General features: G+C 35.5%; 1 protein-coding gene across 9 annotated transcripts in view; it reads right to left on the bottom strand.

The window, feature by feature from the left end:
* The window catches only part of TLCD4 (TLC domain containing 4), a 99,119-nt gene that overhangs the window by 17,992 nt on the left and 56,713 nt on the right, over positions 1-24,414 (bottom strand). For all 9 annotated transcript variants that reach the window (XM_046645579.1, XM_046645577.1, XM_046645576.1 and 6 more), the window contains 4 exons: positions 21,800-21,889; positions 20,011-20,069; positions 17,786-17,880; positions 853-926 (listed from right to left, as the gene is read on the bottom strand). In XM_046645579.1, coding sequence (XP_046501535.1) covers positions 853-926; positions 17,786-17,880; positions 20,011-20,069; positions 21,800-21,889 — 318 coding nt within the window. The remainder of the gene's footprint in view (positions 1-852; positions 927-17,785; positions 17,881-20,010; positions 20,070-21,799; positions 21,890-24,414) is intronic.

Below are 24,414 nucleotides of genomic sequence, written 5' to 3'. Positions count from 1 at the left end.
TCAACCACGTGATGAAAGTTCACATCCCCTATGATATCACATAGATATCATGTACCTCCTGAAAGGAAGTGATGAGAAGGGCACTACACTTTGAAGGGATTCCTTCCAAACACCCATAACCTCCAAGTAGCCATGAGAAAAACAGACAAAGCTAGACTGAGGGACATCCTACAGACAACTGGACAGTACTCCTGAACACTGTCAAGGTCATGAAAAACAAGGAAAGACTAAGAAACTGTTACAGACCAGAGGGGACAGGGAGACATACAACTAAATGCAATGTGGCACTCTGGATTGAATCCTGAAACAGAAAGAAGACACAAATGGAAAAACTGATGAAATCCAACATAGTCTAGAGTTCACTTAATGGTAATATATCAATGCTGGTTTCTTAGTTTTGACAAATGTTCCATGGTAATATAAGATATTAACAACAAGGGAAATGAAGTGAAGAGCACAAGGGAGTTTCTGTGCTACCTTTGAAACTTTTCTGTAAATCTAAAATAAAAAGATTATTTTTTTAAATGAGGGACTCAGATAATGTCACTATCAGAATTTGGGAAAAGGAGGAAGTTGGTGTCAGGAATATGAACTGGACCCAAGATGAACTCAAGTATAATAAAGCCTTATCATCTTGCAAAGAGAGCTGAGTTCAAAAGCTAGGACCACCACTTGGATAAGTTTCTCTAACCTTTCCAAGGCTTGGTTTCCTCATTTGTCCAAAGGTTATAATAATCCATATCATATATCCTTATTTTTATATAGTAGCTTTAGGATCTTAGAAAAAAAATTTTCCCCAAACTAAAAATGAATAGCACAAATTTAAAATAATTAATGATAACAGTAACCTACCGCTGATTCACAAAAGGGCTGGAAAGTTCTGCAAGCAGGCGAAAATTCCCAACGTACGCCAGGACTCCATCCCTCTGGATGATAAACATAAAACACAATGTCAGGGATAACATTCTTATCAAAATACCGAAGAAACATTCAACAGCTTCTCAGCATAAAATAACAATTGATATCAAAACACAGCAAGTCTGCTAAACTGATTGGCTTCTTCATGAGAACTTATGTCATTAGCATACTACAATATTTTTAATAGATGGCATATTGTATACTTATGTTCACTTACGTAAATAATGTTCCTTACAAAAACAGATTTCAAGCACTTGTCTCATGTTAAACGAATCAAGTCTGTAAATAGCCATTATTAACAGCCTTCTCAAATTACTGTAGAAATATGATCAAAGTAGTGTGAATTTCAGAAGTTGAGGCATTTTATAGCAACTAAATACCTAATAGGAACTCATTTTATATCCATTAATAGAAGAACCTTAAAAATCTCAAAAGTCTACTTAACATTCTAAATAACAATATATAAGCCTGTGAGCAGATGCATATTTGCCAAATATAACAACACATGCTAAATCTTATCGATCACATTTGACCTGAAAAATATATTTGTCAACCAAGATCCTAGAGCTAAAACATACACTTTTGGGAACCTTCCTGAATTTAGAAACATAACACCACGTATAGTCCACCAATTTAATAATAGGAAAAGTATAGCAGAGTTAACAAGCATTAGCAACAAAACCAAAAGTATACATTCCAAAAATTGTATGTAATTAAAAGACGTTACTAGGTAAATGGAGTCATTCCAGCACTTCCAATTAAATAGAATTATGACTTTACACCAAAGGAAATAACCCTACCTGCCCCCAAAACATTAGATAGGCATGGAGCTTCAGAAACATTTTTCCTACTGGTTATACTATGCTGCTCCCCAAATAGGACTAATATAAAGCAATAAAAAAAATAACGAATGAGCTTTTTATTTGAAGGTTTTCAGTACCTCTCCATGTAAATTATTTTAGGGATTACAAATTCAGAGCTATATTACAAGAATTAGCTTTTCCAAGACTAATCTAAAACTTTTATAATCTCAAAGTCACGGTCCTTAGTGAAACTGAAATGTGTGATGAGGAAGAAGGAAGGAGGATGGGCAAAGAGACAAAGACAGCAGGCAAGATGCACACTGTCCACAGCGGGGTGGTCAACTTTTTAGAGTCAACTGGGACACTGCCACACCAGTCCAAAAACACAGAACAATATATGAGAAATAATTATGCACATGTGTTATTACTTTAACATAAAACTATGAATAGGTGTTTATTTGAAATTACATATTTTTCTGTACTATTCACTTTTCTGTTAAACACTTTTACTTATACAAAACAATAGGACAAGTTAATAGTGGCAATTAGTAGTACTTAATAGAACTAATTAAATAAATAAAATGTATGAAAAAATACAATATTTTTATAATGTTTCTTTCTGCCCTTTTATTTAGATCTTTGTTGGATATTTAAATTTAGTAGGCTATATTGTATGCTTTTATGAAACATAAATCTAAGTCTTTTTAAAAGGAGAATGTAAATACAATAGGGCTAATTACATAAGCAGTTATTACCTATATTTAATAAAAAATAATGACATCTTTCTATCCATGATACAACAGCATATTTTTACTCTTTGTTCCCTTTCCCAATAATACTTGTCTGAACTGCCTGTGGCCTTAAGAATATACTCTTATTTTTTTTTGCAGGAGTAAAACATCTACAGTCAAATGTAAAATCCACTTTGACCAGTGGCTCTGCCCTGAGAATCCCACATGACAGCTATCAGTCCAACATGATGACCTCAAGCTAAACATTTTCTTAACAAAGGTGTCTGAACATAAAATACTTAAGATTTCACTTTCTAACAGTAGGCTTTTAGAGTTATAAGAATTCAGTCTCCAGCTCTCTCAAAATGTCCATCCACTTTATATCTACAGGCTTGTTTTGGTAGACTAGCTGTTTGTCTGTAAGGTCCTTTGCGTGTACAAGCTCATCATATAGGCTATCCATTTATAAAATAGCCATCATTTTTAAACACCCCAAAGCATACTGGATGGATTCCAAATAAGTTACAGTTCTAGTAAAGGGAGTCCTGTTTCATGTGGCTACTCTTTTCTGGTAACATTTTTTAGTTAAGAACTCAAAAATTGAGGCATCTTTTCACTGTGAGTTTTTGTGACAACCCGCATATAATATCCATCAACTCAAGTACAGATAGTTCATGCTTTCCTAGCTCCTTATGACCTCCTCAACGATCACCAAACAGTTTGAGAAACGGTACGTAAATATGTTTTACTGTAATACTTTTTTGCATCCTCATCCTCAACTTATTTCCAAATTAAAGGACTTTCTTCCTGCCTCACACTTTGAATGCACAGTTTCACAGCAGGCCATCATTTGCTGTCAACAATCATAGCTATCTTGTAGGCACATGTCCACAGAGGACGTCTCCTTCCATTTCCATAAAGTCAAAAATCTTATTTAGTGCTTTTGCATGTTTTGAGGAAACTAGAGATGAGAAGAACTTTCATTATGAAAGCCTCAATATCAGAGGTAAGCAAATCACATCCCTTCTTAGTAGTGTTGTATGCCAGGTGTGGAAGACATTTAGCAGGTAATATCTTTCCATTGTCTGGTAAGAAGTTCATAGACTGAATGGAATTTGCCAAAGTTTCTATTTGCACTGTCTGCCAAAGGTGCAGAGAGATGAGCCGAGTCTAATTTGTATGTGAACAGCATTTATGTTTTATGTAGTTTCTTTATAACCTTCATAGAAATCAAAAGTTCAATTTGAAGCTCCTAGGGAACCCCTTTCTGTTGCTGCAATTTGATGCATCATTTGATAAACCGTAGAAAGTATGACCGTGGGTAAGATCTGACAGAATCAACTCTCTAGTTTATACTGTAAGAAGCCAACACCTCTATTATCAAAATTTCCCCCTTTTTCACCTACAGGGTATTTTGGATGCAACTTCTGAATCGGGAAATGTAACTTTATTCAGTTTAATAGAGCAATCAGGGAACAATAAACTGTGTACATTCATGTGGTGTGTCCAAGCAAATTCAACGCCTGCTATTTTCAGCTGAGCATTAGTGTCTTTTAGGAAGATGAAAAAAATACAGATAGAGTAGATGCACTTGCCCGTCTCATTCCAGACTTGGGGAGATTCAGCCTCTTTAGGCGCTTTTACGCCCCTTCTCTATCAGGTTTGCTGGGGCTGCCGTAACAAAGTACCACCGACTGGGTGGCATAAACAACGGAAACTTATTGTCTTACAATTCTGGAGGCTAGAAGTCCGAAATCAGGCAGTGCTCCCTCTGAAGGTTCTGGGGCGGGGGGGCGGAATCTGTGCCAGGCCTCTCTCCTGGCTTCTTGCAGTTCTTTGGCTTCTGGCAGCCCAACTCCAATCTTCACGTGGCATTTTCCCTGTGTGTATGTCTGTGTCTAAATTTCCCCTTTTTATAACGGTACTAGTCATATTCCAAGCTCCTGGATATTTCATGGGCTTATTTTTAGTTTTGATGATTTGTTTAAAGTTTAGGTGAGTTTTTCCAAAAGAAGTGGTTGGAATATTTGAGTGAAGAAGAGGTCAGAAGAACGAGTAATTGTGTTCAAACGTAGACCATCCAAGTAAAATTAAAAAGTTGAACTGTTCTGCTTTTCTCTCCTACCATGATTTAATTCTGCAGTGAATAGGGCAAGGAAGAAGAACTTTGAAAATAGTGCACAACTAGAACATCACTCTTGGGGGAGACAAAAATGCAAGGGAAAATGTTATTTTAGTGAGATGTTTACTTGAGCCAAACATAAAAGTGTTAGAAACATTTTTATTATTATTATTATTATACTTCATTATAATGAATTCATGTTTGTAATAAACATTCACTCTTGTTTCTCTCTCTCTCTCTCTCTTTTTTTTTTTTTGGTAAGGAAGATTGGCCCTGAGCTAACATCGGTGCCAATCTTCCTCTATTTTGTATGTGGGACGACTCCACGGCATGGCTTGATGAGCAGTGTATAGATCTGCGCCCAGGATTCAAAGCTGCAAACCCGGGGCCACTGAAGCAGAGAGCAGAAACTTAACCACTACACTACTGGGCTGGCTCTCACTCTTGTTTCTTTTTTTTTTTTTTTTAAAGATTTTATTTTTCCTTTTTCTCCCCAAAGCCCCCCGGTACATAGTTGTGTATTCTTCGTTGTGGGTCCCTCTAGTTGTGGCATGTGGGATGCTGCCTCAGCGTGGTCTGATGAGCAGTGCCATGTCCGCGCCCAGGATTCGAACCAAGGAAGCACTGGGCCGCCTGCAGCGGAGCGCGCGAACCCAACCACTCGGCCACGGGGCCAGCCCCTCTCACTCTTGTTTCTTAAAGATAAATCTCCTGTTCATAACATTGCCTTTCTCCCCGCAGTTAAAGTCAGCTGTTCCTCCGATCTATTTTTCCTAACAATTTTCCTCTTCGGGTTAGTTGTTTTAAGTCTGTGGCATTCCAGGTAACTATATCCAGTTTTTAGAGAATATGACAGCCTGGACGGACTGCTATAAAATATTATGAGTTAATGTGTTCCTAAGGTCAGTCAAATCTTTGCTAAATTAATTTCTTTCAAATAAACAGTTTTTCCAAAGAGGAGATCCAACACTGAAATGGTTTTATTTTTGTTTAATTTGCATTTTATATGACTTTTAAAATATTTTAAAGCAGATACCCCAAAGTCATGTAAAATATGGAAATAATATAGACACAATGGCCTTAGTCAATTAATCTTTAAAAAACAAATCTAAAAATTCCTCTCTAGTTAACTTTAAAAATACAAAAAATACATTTATGAAATATACTATGTCCAAGACTTTTTGAGAGTTTAAAAGATTACTTCTTCTAACTCTTTTCAAATTGGTATAGAATTAAAAGTAATTATTAACCAAAATACCAAATTAATATCACACATAACTTGACTTTATGATATTCTTTAAGTACTAAAAGTTACTAGTAAAAATAGTAAATTTTATATGTTTTCATCTAAATTTGGCCAAAATGCAATATCTCCACACTTTGAGGAAACCTTCTGTTGATCTGTAAAAAATTGGGCATAATATCCTGGCCTTTTGCCTAATTTCTCTTACCTCTTCTCAAAGAGAATGGTTAGTTCTCTCATTTCTAGCCCAGTGGTTCTCAAAATGTGGTCCCCAGAGCAGCAGCAGCAGCATCACGAGATTTGCATCTTCAGGGGGCCCCATTCCAGTCCTAGGGAATCAGAAACCCTGGGGGTGGGACCAGCAATCTAGTTTTAACAGGTACTCTAGGTGGTTCCAATATACACAAAAGTTAGAGAACCACTGTCCTAGCTTAGAGATGACTAGAGATCTCTAAGCCCTAAGGAAACTAGCTCCCTACTTCTCTGAAATGCAATTAGTGAATATTTATGAAGACCCCCCCCCCCCCCCCCCCCCCACCAGCATTATCAAGGTACACTTGCTAAATTCCTCTAGAAAAGTTTATCCTGACCCCTTCTCTTAACCCCTAGCTGGGTCAAGCGCCTCCACAGATCTCTCTGCTTGTCTGCTAGAGCACTCACCCCCTGCAAATGTCTACACTCTGTGTCTCGTTTACTGTTCTAGCCATAAAGCCTGGTGCAGAGTCTGGCCCCATTTCCTGAGTTGAACCTCTCCTGCTCACCAGTGTGAAGCAGGCAGAATCACATCCAAAATCAAAATCCTAAGAGTCCTTCAGGCCTATTTCTGAGGGGGTAATAGCACCCTGATGAGACTATTAGTACTCCATTCTAAAAGAAAAGGAGAAAAATATCCAGGTTTTACTTTCGTAAAGAGATCAGAACTGAATTACAGGTTATCATCATAAACTTGTTATGAGAAAAATGGTCTGACTAATCTCCAAACCTTGATATGTTTAGATTAGTGAAGCAAGACAGGGAAAAGTGGGCAGGCAAGTAAAAGAGGTAGGGGAATTGAGACCTACGTAACAGCTACAGGGCAGAAGGAAAACAGCTAGAAGCAGGTTATCAATGAGCACACCAGCAAACTATGGGCCCTTTGTTAGCTGCATGGCCTTGTGGCTGCTACTGACCTTCTCTAACCCCATTTCCAGATCTCCATAAATATGGTGAATACTTTTTAAAAGAGCTATTATTAGGAGTGTATGGCTGCCACCACCACCATCATCAAATGACAGAGTTAAAATTAATTGACAGACGGAAGTGTCTAAGAATGTCAATTGATATTACCACTATATCCCAATACCGACGGTAGAATTTACACAAATGTTTATTGGCTAACTGACTACCAGAAATCTTTTAAAATCTTATTCTATTTGGGTACTTCATTATGATAATTAAGCAGTTAAGTCTGGGGAGACAGGGGTGGGTAACAGATGATCACGGGCCTGTGGTAGGGAGGCCAAGCTCCCGGGTGACTTTGGGCAAAGCTGACCTAAGCTTCTTCACTTTCTCCATTTGTAAAATGGGCATAATACCATCTTTATGACAGAACTGACGCATGAATAAAATGAGACGCATATTAATGGCAATCAGGAAAAATATGAAAACAGAAAAAGCACTCAAATTTTTTTTAATTCTTTTAGTTAAAAGTGAAATTGAACTAGGTAATTTTTCTTACCATAATTATAAAGGAGATGAAATAAGCTTAAGAAGAAGTCCTAAAAAGGTCCATTCCTTCCTGCCTAGGCAGAAGTCTTTACCTCCCTGATACCTGGGTAACTACACAGGACTACGGGTCCAGCCTGAAATGATGATGAGGAATGAATAATAAGAAAGAGCGATGACCATCACAATTAGTAAAAACTGAATGTGGATTCACTACTGCTATTTTACTATAAAAGATAAATTATGTTAACAAATCACTCCTCAAAAAGGAGTTAATGTTACTTTCCAATTGCTGCAGAAAAAATCCAGTTTGAAAAGGTAAATAAACATTTCTAAGGGTAAACTCAACTGTTTTATACCTAACAGGTTTGCCAACTTTGTACCTCACTTTGCACAGCTATGTCGCCCAACCCAAACTTAACTCTGTTCACAACTTTATCTTTATTGCCATCACAGTATCATAGGGTTGAAAAGGTCTCTGAAGATTGCCTAGTTCTATTATCGACAGATTTTTTTAATCTCATCTACCAAAACTCTTCAAATTTGCCCCCCAGCCTGGACAACTCCCTGGGGAGGAGCGCAGCATCTCCTGAAGCAGCCTACTCCATCCTGGGATCGCTATTCAGAAGTTCCAGAACTATACTGCACCCTGATTTCCACTGCCAGTCCTACTTCTGATCCTGGCAATCCAAAATCTCTTTTGCATATGATAACCCTTCCAATATTTAAAGACAGTATACGTCTATCTTCTTTCTAGGTACCATTTCCAATTTGCTCAGAAAATTCTGGTCTCCCCTCTTCAGAGTTCCTGAGCCCTATTAACTGCCAGTATTCACAAAACAAAAACAAACGGATCAAACAACAAAAACCAACTAATCTCTTGATGAAAAGAACCATTTACACATAATGATCCCTACATGTTCCAGTTAAATCACATGTGCACACACATCTTTTTGAGGACGCAGGGCAACCTCTCTGAAGACAGTTTTGGCAGAACGTCAATTTCCTTAAAAATGTATACATAACCATTCGCCCAGGAATCCCACTTCTACACAATTATTCTTTTAAAATAATTATGTATGGGTACAAATATGAAGATGTAAGGATGTTCACTCAAGTTATATATAATAGTGAAACTTAGAACGAACACATAACAATAGGGAATTGGTTAAATATTACTATATATCCATACGCCACAAGAGAAATAATGATACAATCAAATGGCCTGAGAGTAAAAACATTTTCAGAACTTGAGAAAGACAGAGAGTTTACCTTCTTCACACCCCTTCTTAGGAAATATTTGAGGTTATGCTGCAACACGATGAGTGAGTAAACCAAGACAGTCAGACATAGGATAAAGAAAACAGTGGCCCCAAACCCATTAGTCTTTGACAGGTTCCTTGCTTTCTGACACAAGTGTACCAGTTATTTTGTTGTATGCAATACTTCAATATGAACAATTTTAAATTTTAGTTTTGAACCCATTTTGTGTAATATATATTCATACACAGAATGTTATTTTTGATTTATGCACACAAGCATATAGGAAAAAAGTAAACAGGATACATTCCTAGGCATAAATGATTATTAAGTAAATATAAGTAGTTATCTCTGGGCTGTGGGATTGGGGTATTATATTTTCTTTTTGTTTGTCAATACTTGCTAATCCTCACATGAAAACAAATGACCTGTCGAATTTTTTCAAATGGCCTCTGCTTGTACATTATTTATCATAGTTTTTTAATTTACAATGTTAGGGGCCTTAACCACTATTGTCCAAATGTATACTCTTGTGATTCTCTTTCTACTCCTCCGAATTCTCCTCTGCCTCTTTTAGAGGATCATCCTTCTTCTGGCCCCTGACCCTGACCACACTAACCCCACAAGACAAACTTAATTCTAATGGCACATGGGCCCTTTTCCCCTGGAATAGCCATGAATCACCATGAACCTCATAACATCTAGAAGCATCCTCCTGCCCAACCTGGTTCTCCCTCTTCCTTCCCTAGTGTCACATTCCTGTAGTGCTCGGGGTCATTTCACCCTCTTCCTTCCCTTTATTCTCTGAAATCCAAACTAGTCACCAAGATCTACTGACTACAAAATGGCTCTAAGATTTGTTTCTTCCTCATTAATATAACCACCAAAATTAAATTTTTCATAATCTATCACCTACACCATTTCAATAACCTCCTAAAAGATATCTTCCCTCATGCAGATTTTTTCTACCTATTATCAGCTTTATCTTTCTAATATGCCAGTTATATCAAGTTATTTTTTGGCTAAAGGTCCCACAACAATTTTGTGAAAAGTAAAAATGCAAGACTGGTGAGGCGGAATGTGCACTCAATCAGGCGTCCCCATCTTACCCATCCAAATCCCATCACCAAGCCCACACAAATCCCATCCACTGACAACCCAAGTCCTTACTACCACCCATGAGGGTCTGACCTCTTCTCCTCAGTGACTTTCCTATGTTTTCTGACCCAGGAAGCTTCACTTTTTTCTGCCAATCTAAATATTCTTTAAAAAAAAAAAAAAACTGAGCTTAAGTCCCATCTATCTCAAAAGCTCTTAGAAATTTCAAAAAAGCATAAATATATATAGAAAAATGTATGCACAACTTATATAAACTGCAAGAATATACATCAAGTATTATCAGTAGTTATCTCTGAAGAATCAGATCTAAAAAATGTTATACTAAGCCCTATATTTCTACAAAGTTTTTTTACTAACATCCATATTCAGACAAAAGAAATTAATATACTCATCTTACCATTCCCTAAACTGCTAGAGCATTACTGATTTATCACTGGGTAATGCATTGCTTGAATCTTTTAATGGCTTCCTATATTTAAATCTTAGCTACCTAATTGAATCCCACAGGTCCTATCATACTCTTATCTCTTATCCTGTACCTTCTTAGTTCAAAACCACTGTGAGCCACACAGAGGGTGTTAGATACACTTCCGTAGTCTTGCTTCTCTATCTTGTGATCCTGTACATCAAGGACTCTTGACCTGTTTAATCCAATACGCCTGTGAGAGTTAGCATCTGGCACGTACTTCGACGGGCATAGGCAGCCATCAGATAAGCTTCAGGTTATGCGTAATTCCTTGTTACCTTATCCCCCTCTTCTCCTCAAGAAAACCTACTGAAATACAAGTGAAATACATGCTATTAAAGGGACAAGTTTAAGGTTGCTCTAATAAATTACACATTTTGATACTTTACTGTTAAATTATAGCAAACCTCACAACTGACTTCTGGTCAATATGGTGGTTCCACTTCTGCCATCTACCTTTAAGGAGCTTTGCTTATAGTAAAATTCATACTTGCCATGGTCCTGCATGACTCCAAGGGAAAACAAAACAGGATTTGTCTGATCCCTTCCGGAGCTTAAAAGAAAATTCTCCTTTTAGCCAGTGATTATGAAAATCTGGATTTTCTTACCATGGGAAATTTACTTTTCTAACAGCTGAGAGTGTCTAGGGTCAGGGATTTAGAAAGTAAGGGAAAAAGATAACTAAAGCTATTATGCACCTACTAATGCTAGAATGGCGCTAAATACTGTGCCACCACCAAAGGCTTGGAGTGGGCTAGGCACCATTTCCTACCACGAGGGCTGTAGAATTGGCACGAGATAAGTTCTGGACACCCTAAATCGGAACATTGTGCAAACATGCGACTGCATTCTACGGCAGCCAGAATGACGTACGTTTTTTAGGTTATTTAGACTGACCTGGAGCCTTAGCACATTTCCCTAGAAAACCCTTTCAGAGTACCATCAATCTAGAAAAGAGATTTGGGAACAAAATCCACCCTACATTTACTAACTATTTGCTTAACTTTAATCATTCAATATTTTTATTTACTTACAAGACAGAGTTGAAGGTCTGAGCTAACACAGGATTAGATTGCCAAATCAGAGTCATGTGAACTAGTGACCTTACTTAGTGTTAAGCTTTACTAAATGTTACAAGGATAGAGGCTATCAAATAATTCAGAGGAAGGAGAGAGAGGTCAAGGATATCAAGGGCAGTTGGTAAGCCAGGTCCTTCTTGTGCTGAACAAGTAGGGCTGGCCCAGAAGATACGAAGGCTCTACAAGCTGAGGTTTGCAAAGCTCCTCACACGGGAGTGAGAGTTTAACTTAGAAAACATCTCCATTTTATACCCCAAGAAAGTTGTTCAGCCTACGTGACATTCCCCAAGGAGCCAGGCCTCATAGATCCTTGGTTCTCTTCACTATCAGCAATCCTTAGCCAGAAACATCCTAAGGCCATTTCAGAGTTAAGGTCTCTTCCTCCTAACCACATTAGTACTTTATTTACCCAAAGGTCCTGTTGACAAGATTAGACCAGAGTCACATGCCTTCGTTTCTTCCCCTCCCTTTCTCCCAAGGAAGTGAATGAATTTGCAGGTCAGCTGCTTTTATCCCCTCTTCCCAGGGTTACTTAAGAACTTGGTGACTTAATTTAGCTTACACTTCTTTGCCCATTGCCTAGCTCCCCAGTATTAGAACTAAATCAAATGAGTTCAACAAAACAGTTGAATCACAGAATCTCAGAATTAGAATAGAACTTTAAAGATAATTTAGTGCATGCTCCTACCCAAACTTTCTACTTAGCTACTTTTATATCTATCTGACTGAAGATTTCTTAGGGTAGAAGAACAACTTTAAAAGGCCATTGTTATAATCTTGTATTCAGTGGGAATGACTCTTCTGTAAACAGAAGCCTCTCTTTACCATCCCCATCAGTCCTAGTTCCACTGTCTGAATTAAGCCAGAATAAGTCTACTTCCTCTTCCACTTAATAGTCCTTTCACATTTCCAAGGACATTTCAAAGCCATTATGTCCTACAAGTTCTTATCTTTTCTAGGCTGACCTCTCTGGGTCCTTCAGTTGCTTATCTTAAGGCAATAGCTACCTGATCTAATCTCCCCTCTGCAGTCACCTGGCAGCTCACCCCTGAACACGTGAGATTTTAGAGACTCCAGATGATGACGGTCTTGGGTACGGTCCAACCAGGAAAACCGTAATTTTGTTTGATTTGGATACTGTACCTCCCTTAATATGATATAAATTTGAAGACAGTTTTCATTTTTAGCAGATGTGACACGCTTTTAGTGCAACTAAAGTTGCAGTCAAATACCACATTCAAGTCACTCCCCACTTCTTATACATTGTTAAACCTAAAAGCAACACTTAACATTTATCACTATTAAGTTCCATTTATTTGTTTCAGCCTATTATTCCAGTCTGAAACTTTTAAAAATGCGATACCTCATCCAACATATTATTAGCTTCCCCTTCCTAACCTTGTTTCGGTCATTTGATAAACTTGCTTTTTTCTTTTTAACTTTGTTTTATTGTGATAAAATATCCATTATATAAAATTTACCCTTTTAACCACTTTTAGTGTACAATTCAGTGGCATTAAGCACCTTCACATTGTTGTGCGATCACCACAATCCATCTCCAGAACTTTCTTATATTCCCAAACTATAACTCTCAGGCATTAAACAGTAACTTCCCAATATCCCCTCCACCCAGCCCCTAGTAACCACTACCCTATTGTCTGTCTCTAGGATCTTGACTATTGTAATGACGAATAAAAATGGCAAGTAATAGGATATATTGGAGAATATGAGGAAGCCATTTGGTATAAACCTAATTCAGCCTGACCTTGTCTTTCCAAAAGGGCCTGACCGAGGCCGTTGAGCAGGCATTGCATATCTGCTTTAGAGATTCCCTATGGCAAGAGCAAAAGGCCCTTGAGATAAAGGTGCAACTTCCCTCCCCCTCCCAACTTGGCGTCTCCTTAAGGATTAAGCGTCTTTCCTTAGGCTAGAAGCTGATTGCTGCGCTCACCTGTGACCGCCCAGCTGGAGACAACAGACTTGCCTCCTGCTACGCCCAGCAAGACAGCAGACCCACTACCTGCTGTGTCCATCAAGTGCTGTGCACAGGGCAATCTTGTGACTATTGTGGGAGGGACATTTCAATCATATGTGAAACACCTTCTTTGAGGGTATATAACCACCCTGTGTACCCCCACTTCTTTGGAGTGCTCTGTTCCTTTGTGGAAAGACTCTTCCGGGTTATAATCCTAAGATTTAAGCTCAGAATAAACTCACCCAAATTTTCATTTATAGATTGGTTATGGATTATTTTCGTTGACAGTAAGTACCTCACATAAGGAGAATCATACAATAAGATCACTTTTTTAAAAATCAAACTAAGAACAAAATATTGACTAGGGTAGACACAGCAGTTCTCTAGGCTAACATCTATTTTATCGTCATACACCAAGTCCAACTTATAAACTGTTTTCTTTCCTGGTATTGAAAGGAAAATAGGTTTCAAAAATCAAGCCAGCTTAGAGAAAGAAAGGGAGACAGCTCTACTAAAATCATCTCACTACGTGAATCTGAGAGGATGCCCTGTGCCCACAAAAGAGCATGAAGCAGTAAGCACAGGACAAAGGAGGAGGAACTAGTCTTGAACTCGCCCTGAACCAAAACCCCCCGAGTAGAAGGCCTTAGGGGAGCTTTGTTAGGTTCGTGAAACATGGGGAATGGTCACATCAGGTATTCTGTATCAAAAATGAAATAGTAAAACAAATTTCAAAACCAAAAGCATACATACGTATACATATATATATATCTTTATACAGACACATATATTTTTTTAAAGTGACCACTTAACATTTTTACCATGGCTAATCCCTCAATTAGTAGTAAGAGTTATAAACTAACTGTATGATTGTGCTTTTTTATAGATTTGTATAACAGAGCTATAGAAATACTAACAAAACAATTTCCAAGACATTTCTGACAGCCTATTACTCATTACTGTATAAGAAAACTGACAATCTTTTATTTCAGTAGGAAAAAAAACTATTTAACATGTTATTCAAATTTTTAGAATATTTTTCTTTGATGTAAATATTTAACATGTTTCATTGTATGTAAATTTACTGGGGAATAGAAATCACACAGACCTTACTATTGAATCATGCTATAGTATACTATATTAGGTGGCTATTTTTAATACCTACCTAGTCAACAGAAGTGTTAATTCTTGACATTTTATCTTTTGAAATGTTGCTACAACAGCTACTATAGTTATCTAACATTTTTCTTTAAGTCTATCTTAATGGGAGAAAAGGAGGAAATACATTATTTAGGTGAGAATAGGCAACACTATTAAAATCATTTTAAAACAGGAGCTTCTCTTTTTTAACATTGTTAATGATAAAATGTTAGTGAGTCATGGCCTTTATTTCCTGGTACTGTGGAAATTTTTCTTAGATGAAACACAGAAGACAAATAGTTTTCTAATTCTTATCTCCTGGTATAAATTACAACTTTACTGTATCTGACATAACAACAAATCTTTCCTTCCAATACCACTTCATACAAATTTGCTTGTAAATGTTTTTAAAATGTAGATACTGGGGTAAAACATTAAACAAAAAAACGGAAATTCTCACCCTCGAGGAGGCACACTGCACTTAATACCCTGAGATAAAGGCAACGAGAGGCATCTGAAAGGAATTTTCTCCCTAAACTGCAGCAGAATGGTTTAATGAGTAGATTCTAAGGCAGTGTAATAACGCAGAGGAGCTGGGAAAGGATGTATCTACTCTTCCAAATGTACTGGAACTCACTCTCTAAAGGAGTGGTTTGACTGGGGAGAAGAGCTGATTCACAGGGAACACAGAAGAAAACTAAGGTCACCCAAGAAGTCAGAAAGGGAATACAAAACATGGGGGTTTACCCTTAAAAATAGGACATTAAAGCACGAATGTGTTCACTTCCTTTATGGTAAGAAATTAGCCTGTCATAATTAGTACGATAATTAGTATCCTGTTGCCGAAGGGGTGAAAGCTGAATATCAGGAAAAAAAACTGCAGGATTCTTACCCTCCTACACAGACAGAAGACAGAACTTCTTAAGTCCTAGATTACTCCACCGGAGAATTTTTAAATTCCAGTAAATATATTAGGGAGAGGTAAAACAATAGTGGATCAAGACATTATATAACCTATATATGACCTATAATACCCTAAATTCAAAAGAATCTTACTTTTCAACTATTCAGTAGGTATACATTTAAAACCTACAGGTAACTCACGTCTTTTCTTCACTTTAAGTTTTATTTTGTTCCAGTTAGACAATATTTTAAGAAAAAAGCTTACTACAAACAGCTTAAATGGTTGCATAACTATTAAGCCAAAGAGCTTTCCAAATACCAGTTCTCCTTATAAAACTCATAAGAATTTCATGAAAATGTATACAGCATGATAATAATGAGTTGTTATTATTATTATTTTGTTATCCTTACTTAAAATGCACAAAGTGACCTGGGAATTCACTGCATGGAAAAAAAAGTCTCATACAAACAGTAAATGTAAGATCTGTAAATGACATAGAACCTCTACAACTATAAACATTTATTATTTCATACAATTTTTTTCTATTTTGTTTCCTTATGAATAGATTCACTAATTAAAGATAAATTTATTTCATATCATTCCTTTATTTCATACAACAGAACATAGGAAGACATATCAAAAAAGCAACCATCTTTGGAAAAATTGCAACTGATTTTCTTATCAACTTTACTTAATAAAACAAGAGTTAATTTCTTTTTAAAAAATCCACAATGCACTTTATTGATTTTTTTAAAAGGCATAAAAGTCCAAAGAAAAAATAGTATTCATCCCACATAATTAAATATTCAACTTGCCAACCCATGCACAGCCAGCCACTTGCCAAGCCTGAGATTTCAGTGGCCAAGAGAGCAGCTCACAGTATTCACATTTACAAATGCATGTAAGCGACCTGCTATCTTTCATCAGCTTATATTCTATTCACAGCACAGTGATTCTGACTCATGTTCAGAGAACACAGTTCTAAACTGCAGCATGATATTCACTCACATGGGTACCCACACGCATTCTCCCCAGAGTTAACCAGTATTTTGTTAGTGAGTTTCCACATCTTCTTAGCGAAAGTGTTTAGGAAACAAAGTGCTTGTATACCAAATATCTAAGATCTGTAAAAGGTAGAAGTCTATATTTTATAACTACCTATAATCTACTAAAATCTAAAAAAGAGGACAGAAATAAATAGTAGGTATGCCAGTAAAAATAACCTATTGCTTCAGAAAAATTAAGTGATTATGGATACCTTTTGGGACACATAAGCACTTATTTATAACATTAAAACCAGCACAAATTTTTAAAACATTTATATTAATTATTTATATTTACGACTTCAAATGAGGGATATAGAGAGATGCATTAATATATCTAACTCTTGCAGAAATAATGCCAAATCGACCTCTTATTCACCAGCTATCTTTGTGTGGGTCAATATAAAGAAAAATAGGAAAATATTATTAATACACATTTGTATGAATTTTTAAAAGCCCTGCAAAAAATACTCACAAATGTCCAGTAATACAAGGATTTTAGTAATACCAAATAAGAAAAAAAAAACCAGCGGTTACATTTAAGTTTTAATACAGAGAAAACATTTACATATAAAATTTATACTATTCTAGTATACTATTCTTGTTTACATATATCTATTATTTCCAAATATCTATCTTGGGCTTGTTGGTATATCTAAGTTGAAAAATAATTGATTGTGGAGAAACCTAACAAATATGCAAAGGACATAAAGTTGCTAATTTACAGATGTATAATGTAGAGAAATAATTTTAGATATAAAATTTAATATGCACTACTGCCTGAGATTTGCTGTATCCTCTATCAGCTGAGTCTTGGAATTCTGATGAAGTCTCAGAGCAAGACTCTCTCACTGCTCCAGCCTACTTAAATGTAATTATGCATGTACATGTAATTACACATGCAACTAAACAGAAAAGAAAGATTTTAGCTGGTTATACAGGAATCTATACCTACCGCTGGCTGTTAAATCATAAATGCATCTAGAAAGACACAAATAACAATACTACATGATCCTAAAGGTTTTAAGTGAAAATTCAAGAAATTGGGGTCAACCTGCCTTTCTCAAAGTTTACAAAGCCAGACAGACACACTAATACAGGCACACAAGTAAAGTTATTACTTTTCTTCATAAAGAAGATATCACCAGAGTGATCCCTGAATGCAACTGGAGTTGGCCTTTATAAACTAAGAACTGTAGGGTTAGATTTACGTTCACACTTAAGTCACTATTCCCATTCTTGTCTGCTTGTTAGGCTATTGTAAATCCTGGCACTCACCAGTATAAAGAAGTATGCATACAGCGCTGCGCAATGGTGAATTACAAAATATTTGTCACCAATCACTTTCCAATACAAAATGAGAATCAACAAATCTGTAAGAAGGAAAAATAAGGTAAGATATTCTATAGGAAGAAAGCTGCGTTGTTTTTCAAGTGTTTTTAACTCCTTCTCCTGACAACTCATCACAGTCCACTCGAGCCCACAGCACTTTGTTCATACCTCAGCAGTCCAATCACCCACTTTATCGTAAGGTATCTGCTTCCATATAACTGTCTGCCCCACTCTACTGTGACTCCTCCCGGATGATGACCAAGTGTGGGTGTCTAGCACAGAGCCTGGTATATAGGTATGTGATATATTTGTTGAAAGTATAAATGAACAACTTGTTTCCAGGGTTAAATAAAATGGAAATATTATTGAACAAAAATAATTTTAAAATAAGCTAAAATTACTGATTTTCATCATTACAATAATTCAAACAGATAAGATGGTGGCAGAAAAGCTACAACATGACCAACTCACTTATAATACAAATTTAACAAAAATTATTTAAAAATTAACAAAGGATGCAATTAAATATTAATTCAAAATAGCAAAACCACCAAGAACTATGACCATAAAAAAGATATACAAATAAAGGGGTCAAGGCATCAATTTTCTTAAAAGGTCCTGAATCTAAACACCATGATTTGGAAAATAATTAGCTTCCTCTAATAAAACAGAAACTTCTCAAAACGTTAACAGCTATTTTCTTTACCAAATAGTTAAACATGAAATTTAGACACGGAAACCAATCACTATCACGGATGGAGACCTGGGAGGATTCAGGTTTTGCGGGGTCAGAGCTTATATAATATGGCGCCCTTCTTTTAAGAAAATAAAAATTACTAATACAAAATTAGATATGAATATTTATAAAGAGAAAAGAAACCATCAAATTACAAATTCTAAAGAGAAAATAAATACCACAAATATGAAAATCAAGAAAAGAAAACATTAGTCATTAACTGCCTGCTACACCTCTCTGCCCACATCTTCCCTACATATTTTGGCTGTGAACTCTTTGGTCACCAATTTACATGAAAACGATCTTGTAATATTTTCTACAGAGACAATAAAAATAATTCATTTTTAGTTCAGCTTGGTTTAGAAAAGCTTGTTTCAGTTCATATCTCTTGTTTTTAAATGTTTTGTATTGTGATCTAATCTGAGGAAACCTTTAAGTTTCTGTCACACAAGATTTCCTGGGTAGTGACTACTCTCCGAATTGACAATACTCATTAACCAATGCATGAGGTATATTGTAAATTTTGTGTTATCCTTGTCAATGACAGCATTTTGTGCCAAACGCACAAATCTTTTTCCATGGTGTTCACATGATTCTCTCTTTCTTTAATTGGGCCAAATAATCCAATAGCCTATTCATTAATTTTATTCAAAATTTATCTCTTCCTCTTAATGAATCACTGTGTTTTGGTATAATCTAATTTCTTTTTACAGTCCACTTACTGATGGGAGAAAATTTTCTATTGAACCCATCACTCATCTTTATCACTTTTGTTTCTTATTCCATTATTTTGATTTGGATTTTCTTTCAGCTATTCATTAAATTTGAAAATTACAAAATAGGGTTCCCTCTATAAATGTCCAAATCAAGGATCTGTTATTTCTCTCATTTTATTGAGACAGTCCAAAATGTCTTTTCAAAAAGCAGTTAAAACGGCATATTCTCAACTTAACTTCCCCTTTGTCTCCTTGTATAAAAGGCCATCTCAACTTCATCCCCCATGAGGGGAAATATGCCAGAGGGAAATGCAGATAGGAAGAGTCCATGATCTTAAGTGATTATGGCTAAAACAGCTTACTTTTGCAAATTTTACCAAAACAATACAAAACTATGACCCTGGGAACACATTTAAAGTTCATTAGCTTCCCAGTAATTCCACCTGAGAGATTCTTTGGGACAAAAAGGGACCATCACTCACAAAAAAAATGTTCAAGCCTGAGGCTCCACTCTACAGCTCTGACCTTCAACGAGAACCAGAGAGCCAACAGGAAAAACGTTTCAGAAGGTTCTACCATTACAGCAGATATTTCTTCCTTCGTATGGGTCCTAACAGCTACTTCTCAAATAAATAAACCAAAAGCAAAGACTATGTATTCCTTGCATAATTCCATGAGTAGTTTAAAAAGAAACAGACAGTGAACAACATATCACATACCAGAAATGAGGTAGCCTGAAGCAATAGCAATATTCACTTTCACAAGCGATGGATCACCCCTATAAATATTTTAAACAAAAAACAAAGTTCCTTTTTTCAGCACACAGGTTTAAATGACAGCTACTTTTTTTTTCTAGTGAGATTTAAATAAATGAAAATGCTTTCTGTAGATTCTCAAATGGCAAATTGTCATTTGCACAAGGTACCGTGTTAGCTATGATAATAATTCTAATTGCACAAATAATCCTACTTTCTTATATTAGGTAAAAGTTTCATGAAAATAATTTCACCAAAAGACAACTTTTTATAAATGTATTCTCTTATGATTTGTTTGCAATAGAATTCAAATGGAATTCTAGATGCTGATTTTTTTTTTTGATTACTTATTGTGAATGAGAGATTAAAACACCTCAGGAAATCATCTAGCCCACCTCTGAATTCAAGGTCACATACTATCATCCTCATCACTTTACTGAGGACTAGAGGGATTTGCCTCTCATCACACAATTAGGAAATGGTGGGAACAGGATAGTTTCACCCTGTTTTCACCCCTACTCTTTTGCTGACTAGTGCTCTTTGCTCCAAGAAACAAATATAAATTAACAGTCCTTTATCTGATTTATAATGTGAACTACTGATAAAACAAACACAAAATAAAACTGATAACAGCTAAACTGGAAAGATTCAGCAGAAGTCATGCATTCTTTATAAGTTTTGATCTGCAAATATGACCCAGGAGAGTTGGACCTGGAATAAATTATGGCATAAAAGAAAATACAAAAATATCAAAAATTATAGTAGGTAAAAGTTTGACATGGATAAAAATTCATCAATTAATCATATCTTTGCTGTGAAATTTACTTCCCAGAAGAAGAGGTTCTGTTGACAATCATGTTAGTAAAATTAAAATTAAAAAGAAAAGAAAACACTAGAAATTGTTTAGGTAGATTACATAGAAACTTGGTCAAGGAATTAAATTCACTAAATTGATTCACTCTGAAAAATATCTTCCCAATGAAAATTTATCAATATTAGATAATTCTGATGGGCATAATTCCGTATTTATGAACAAAACACAACATCGTTGCAGTTAAACAAATGGTTAAAAGGCCCGGTTAAATGGCCTCACATCCCCCAGAGCCCATGTCTACCACGTTGCTGTGTAGTGCTTTCTCAAAACAGACCTCATCTCTCAAACTAAGCTGAACTAAGCCTTTTCGCATAATTCCAGGAAATATAGTTTGCAAAATTTCTGTCATTTAAATGTTTCAAAAAGAACCCTTTTACAAATTACCATATTATTGCTGAACACAGTTATTATTAGTGCTTCAAATTTTGTCATGTGGTACTAAATTCCTCTCACATGGACACCTATTATTCTCATTTTCATATCTTTGATATGGAATGATGGGTCAAACATAAATTTGAAGACTAAGTCTTAAGTAGATATTATCCAAGTTGACTCCTATCTCAGTAATAACTCACTTTTGCTCTGAACAGTGGTTATAATAACTTGGTTTTCTTCGTTAACATGGTATAAATGTTTACATCATCATCATATTCTCTCTGTTTTGGATAATAACTGCAATACTAAGGTAAAATGGCCCTCATTATTTGTATTCAAATGAAAATAAATCGTCTTAATGCACCTTGCTGAAATAAGTCTGAACATAAGCATTTTAATAAACCATATACCATCAATATGTTTTAGCTTTTAAAGAGATGTTCTCATTAATAATTAATATCAAAACATAAATCAAATTGATGACATTGGAAAGAAACAGCTTACCAAAGTGGATCAGCGATAGTAGCCTCATCAAACAAGAAAATGTACAGGCCAAAAATCCCAACCACCAAAGAATGGCATGTAGATACTACCCTGAAATGAAAGAAAATACACACAGATTTTAGATTCTTTGCAATAAACTTTAATTCTGACAAGACATTTAACCTTCTGAAGAAGTTAAATCTGGAAGCATTTAAATACAAGAATGGAGTACCTAAGATTGCCATTTAGAAATGCAAGGGCCACACTTGACTTTGCAATTAATAACAAGAAGGACACCCAGGTCTACAATTTCCTGCTAGAAAACTGGTGAGTCACTTATTGGTTAAAAGTTGTAAAGCAGAAGCATATCTGATGATGCAGCTGATAGACGTTTGTACAGACGGATGGCAACTGGTAAGCCCTGCACCCAGGTTGAAGCTCCACTTGCAACAGCATCACTGCGGGATTAGTCTCCTTCTCCAGTTAGGAATGACTTACTGGCCTTAAGCAACTCCACATCCTTGAAACAGAATTCAAATGAATCACAAAATAAATATTTATTACTTTGGAGATTTCAGTTTTAAATGCACATTCACATGCATTATTGCACTTGCTTCGTGTAACAAATCTGTGAGAAAGGTAGGGCAGCTATTATTAGTCTCTATCATTATTATGAAAGCACTTCTAAACAGAAAAACTCAGGACCATGAATTTGTACATAAAACCTATTTTTAAAAGAAACACCCAAGTGAAAGCAAAATGTTCACAAGATCCAGATCGAATTTTCTTTCAGAGAAGAAATAAAGTTTAGATGAAAAACTTCAGTTTCTAGGAACATATTTTGCAAATAATTTAATGATTCAACCAATATCCAAGCTCTATATGTTACTTAAAGAACTGTATACAGGATACTGTATATTTATTTACACAATTAAAAAGTTTACAAGTAATGAAGTTTCTTTTCTCTTCATTAGAATAAAGGATGAAAGGTATAGCAAAGTTTTCTCTTTAGAAATTAATAGGGTGCAAAGAACTTCTCACTACAATATGACCCCACATCTTTGAAAGTTAGTGAAATACATCAACCAATATGAAGCCTGATATTAGAAAATCTTATTGTAAAAGATTTACAATCTTTTAAATCTACAAAAAGATTTCTTGTAAAAGATCTTATTGAAAAATCAATATACTGGATTTAACAAATGATGTGGTCCTAAATAGATATATCATGTTAAATCAAATCATATTTTAAATGCTCAAAGATTCTCACTAATCTAAAGGCAGTGACAAAGAACACTTCATAATACCAAAGGATCATTTTCAAGTGTGAATAATTAATCCAATTTATCTGGTTTATAAGTCTGGAATTTTCATGCCAAGGCCACCTGTATTTCATTTGAACACAGCAGGATAAAAATGTAAGTTCCTGGATGTCAAATAAAACACTCCATCTAAATAACCATGTGACTAGTTTTCTGTTGCTATTCAAAAACTATGGAAAGGAAAAAATATAACCTCTCACTAAGCTGTTTTAGTGTTTAGTAATCTTACATCAAAAAGTTTCCTCTTGGAAAAAATCTAATTTTTTATTCCTGATACTCAGGCCTCAAATTTCCTTCTCTGTTGAGATGTTATATGGTAAGTGGGAAAAATTACAAGCCCTCAGCTGATGGCAACAGCATATAATTCATGAACGAAAGTTAAATCTTACTTGTATCAAATAGCTCCCACTATAATGAACAGGAGAAGCAAACACCCCGTGCCTTCATACTGTTCTATATTAAAAGTCTACACAGTCAGAAACTTCTGTTATTAAAAATTTCACATTTCATTCTTTAAAATCAGATTCCTGGCAAAGCAAAATATTGATTCCTTAGTATCTAAAAAAAAAAATCAAGATGTTCCCAAGATAAAATATTTCAAATCTTTTTTCAAAGAGGGTTAAAAAGAAATGTCTATGCTTATAAAAAGGTAGCTTTTTTTTTTAGGAAATAATCACCATTTTAGAATAGCAATTTAAAGTTACTGACAATCATTCACAAGTAGCATGAGTATTACCAATAGAAATTATACAGCTCAGACAGAGTTCAATTTTAGAGAAGTAGATTTAAAAAGCAGGAGTATTTCAACACAGTAGGACTTTCTATATCATAGGAAAACAAATGGATACAAGAACATTTTTTTACTTATGCAATATAAATGGTATCTATAAGTATGTATGTTTTCAGAAAAAGCAACAGTTAAGTACAGCAATTTCTCACTTATAATTAACTAAACTCTTATCTCTCAGGTAAAAATTCTGTGGTGAGTTTTTATCCCTCCTGTCCTTCTTCTACTAGATAGCTTAGACCACTCATTCTTCAGAAACTCTTTCCTGATTACTATGAAAAATTCTGCGTGTTGTAATGATATGTTTCAGGACTGGACATCTGATTTCAAGACATATATGCATACTTTCTCTAAAAGCAGCCAATTTTTTTCCTTCTTTGCACTCTCCACCTCACAATTTAAGTCCCACGTAAACGAAGGTGGAGTGGGAAACAGGAGTAAATTCAAGAGAGAGAGAGAAAAAGAGAGAACACCATTTGAATAGTGTAATACATTTTATATACTCCCAGACTCCTTATTCAAATGGG

This window comes from Equus quagga, chromosome 18 (genome assembly GCF_021613505.1).
Source record: "Equus quagga isolate Etosha38 chromosome 18, UCLA_HA_Equagga_1.0, whole genome shotgun sequence".
Lineage (NCBI taxonomy): Eukaryota > Metazoa > Chordata > Mammalia > Perissodactyla > Equidae > Equus > Equus quagga.
Note: the sequence above shows the minus strand (reverse complement) of the source record. Positions and strands in the feature narration are given on the sequence as shown.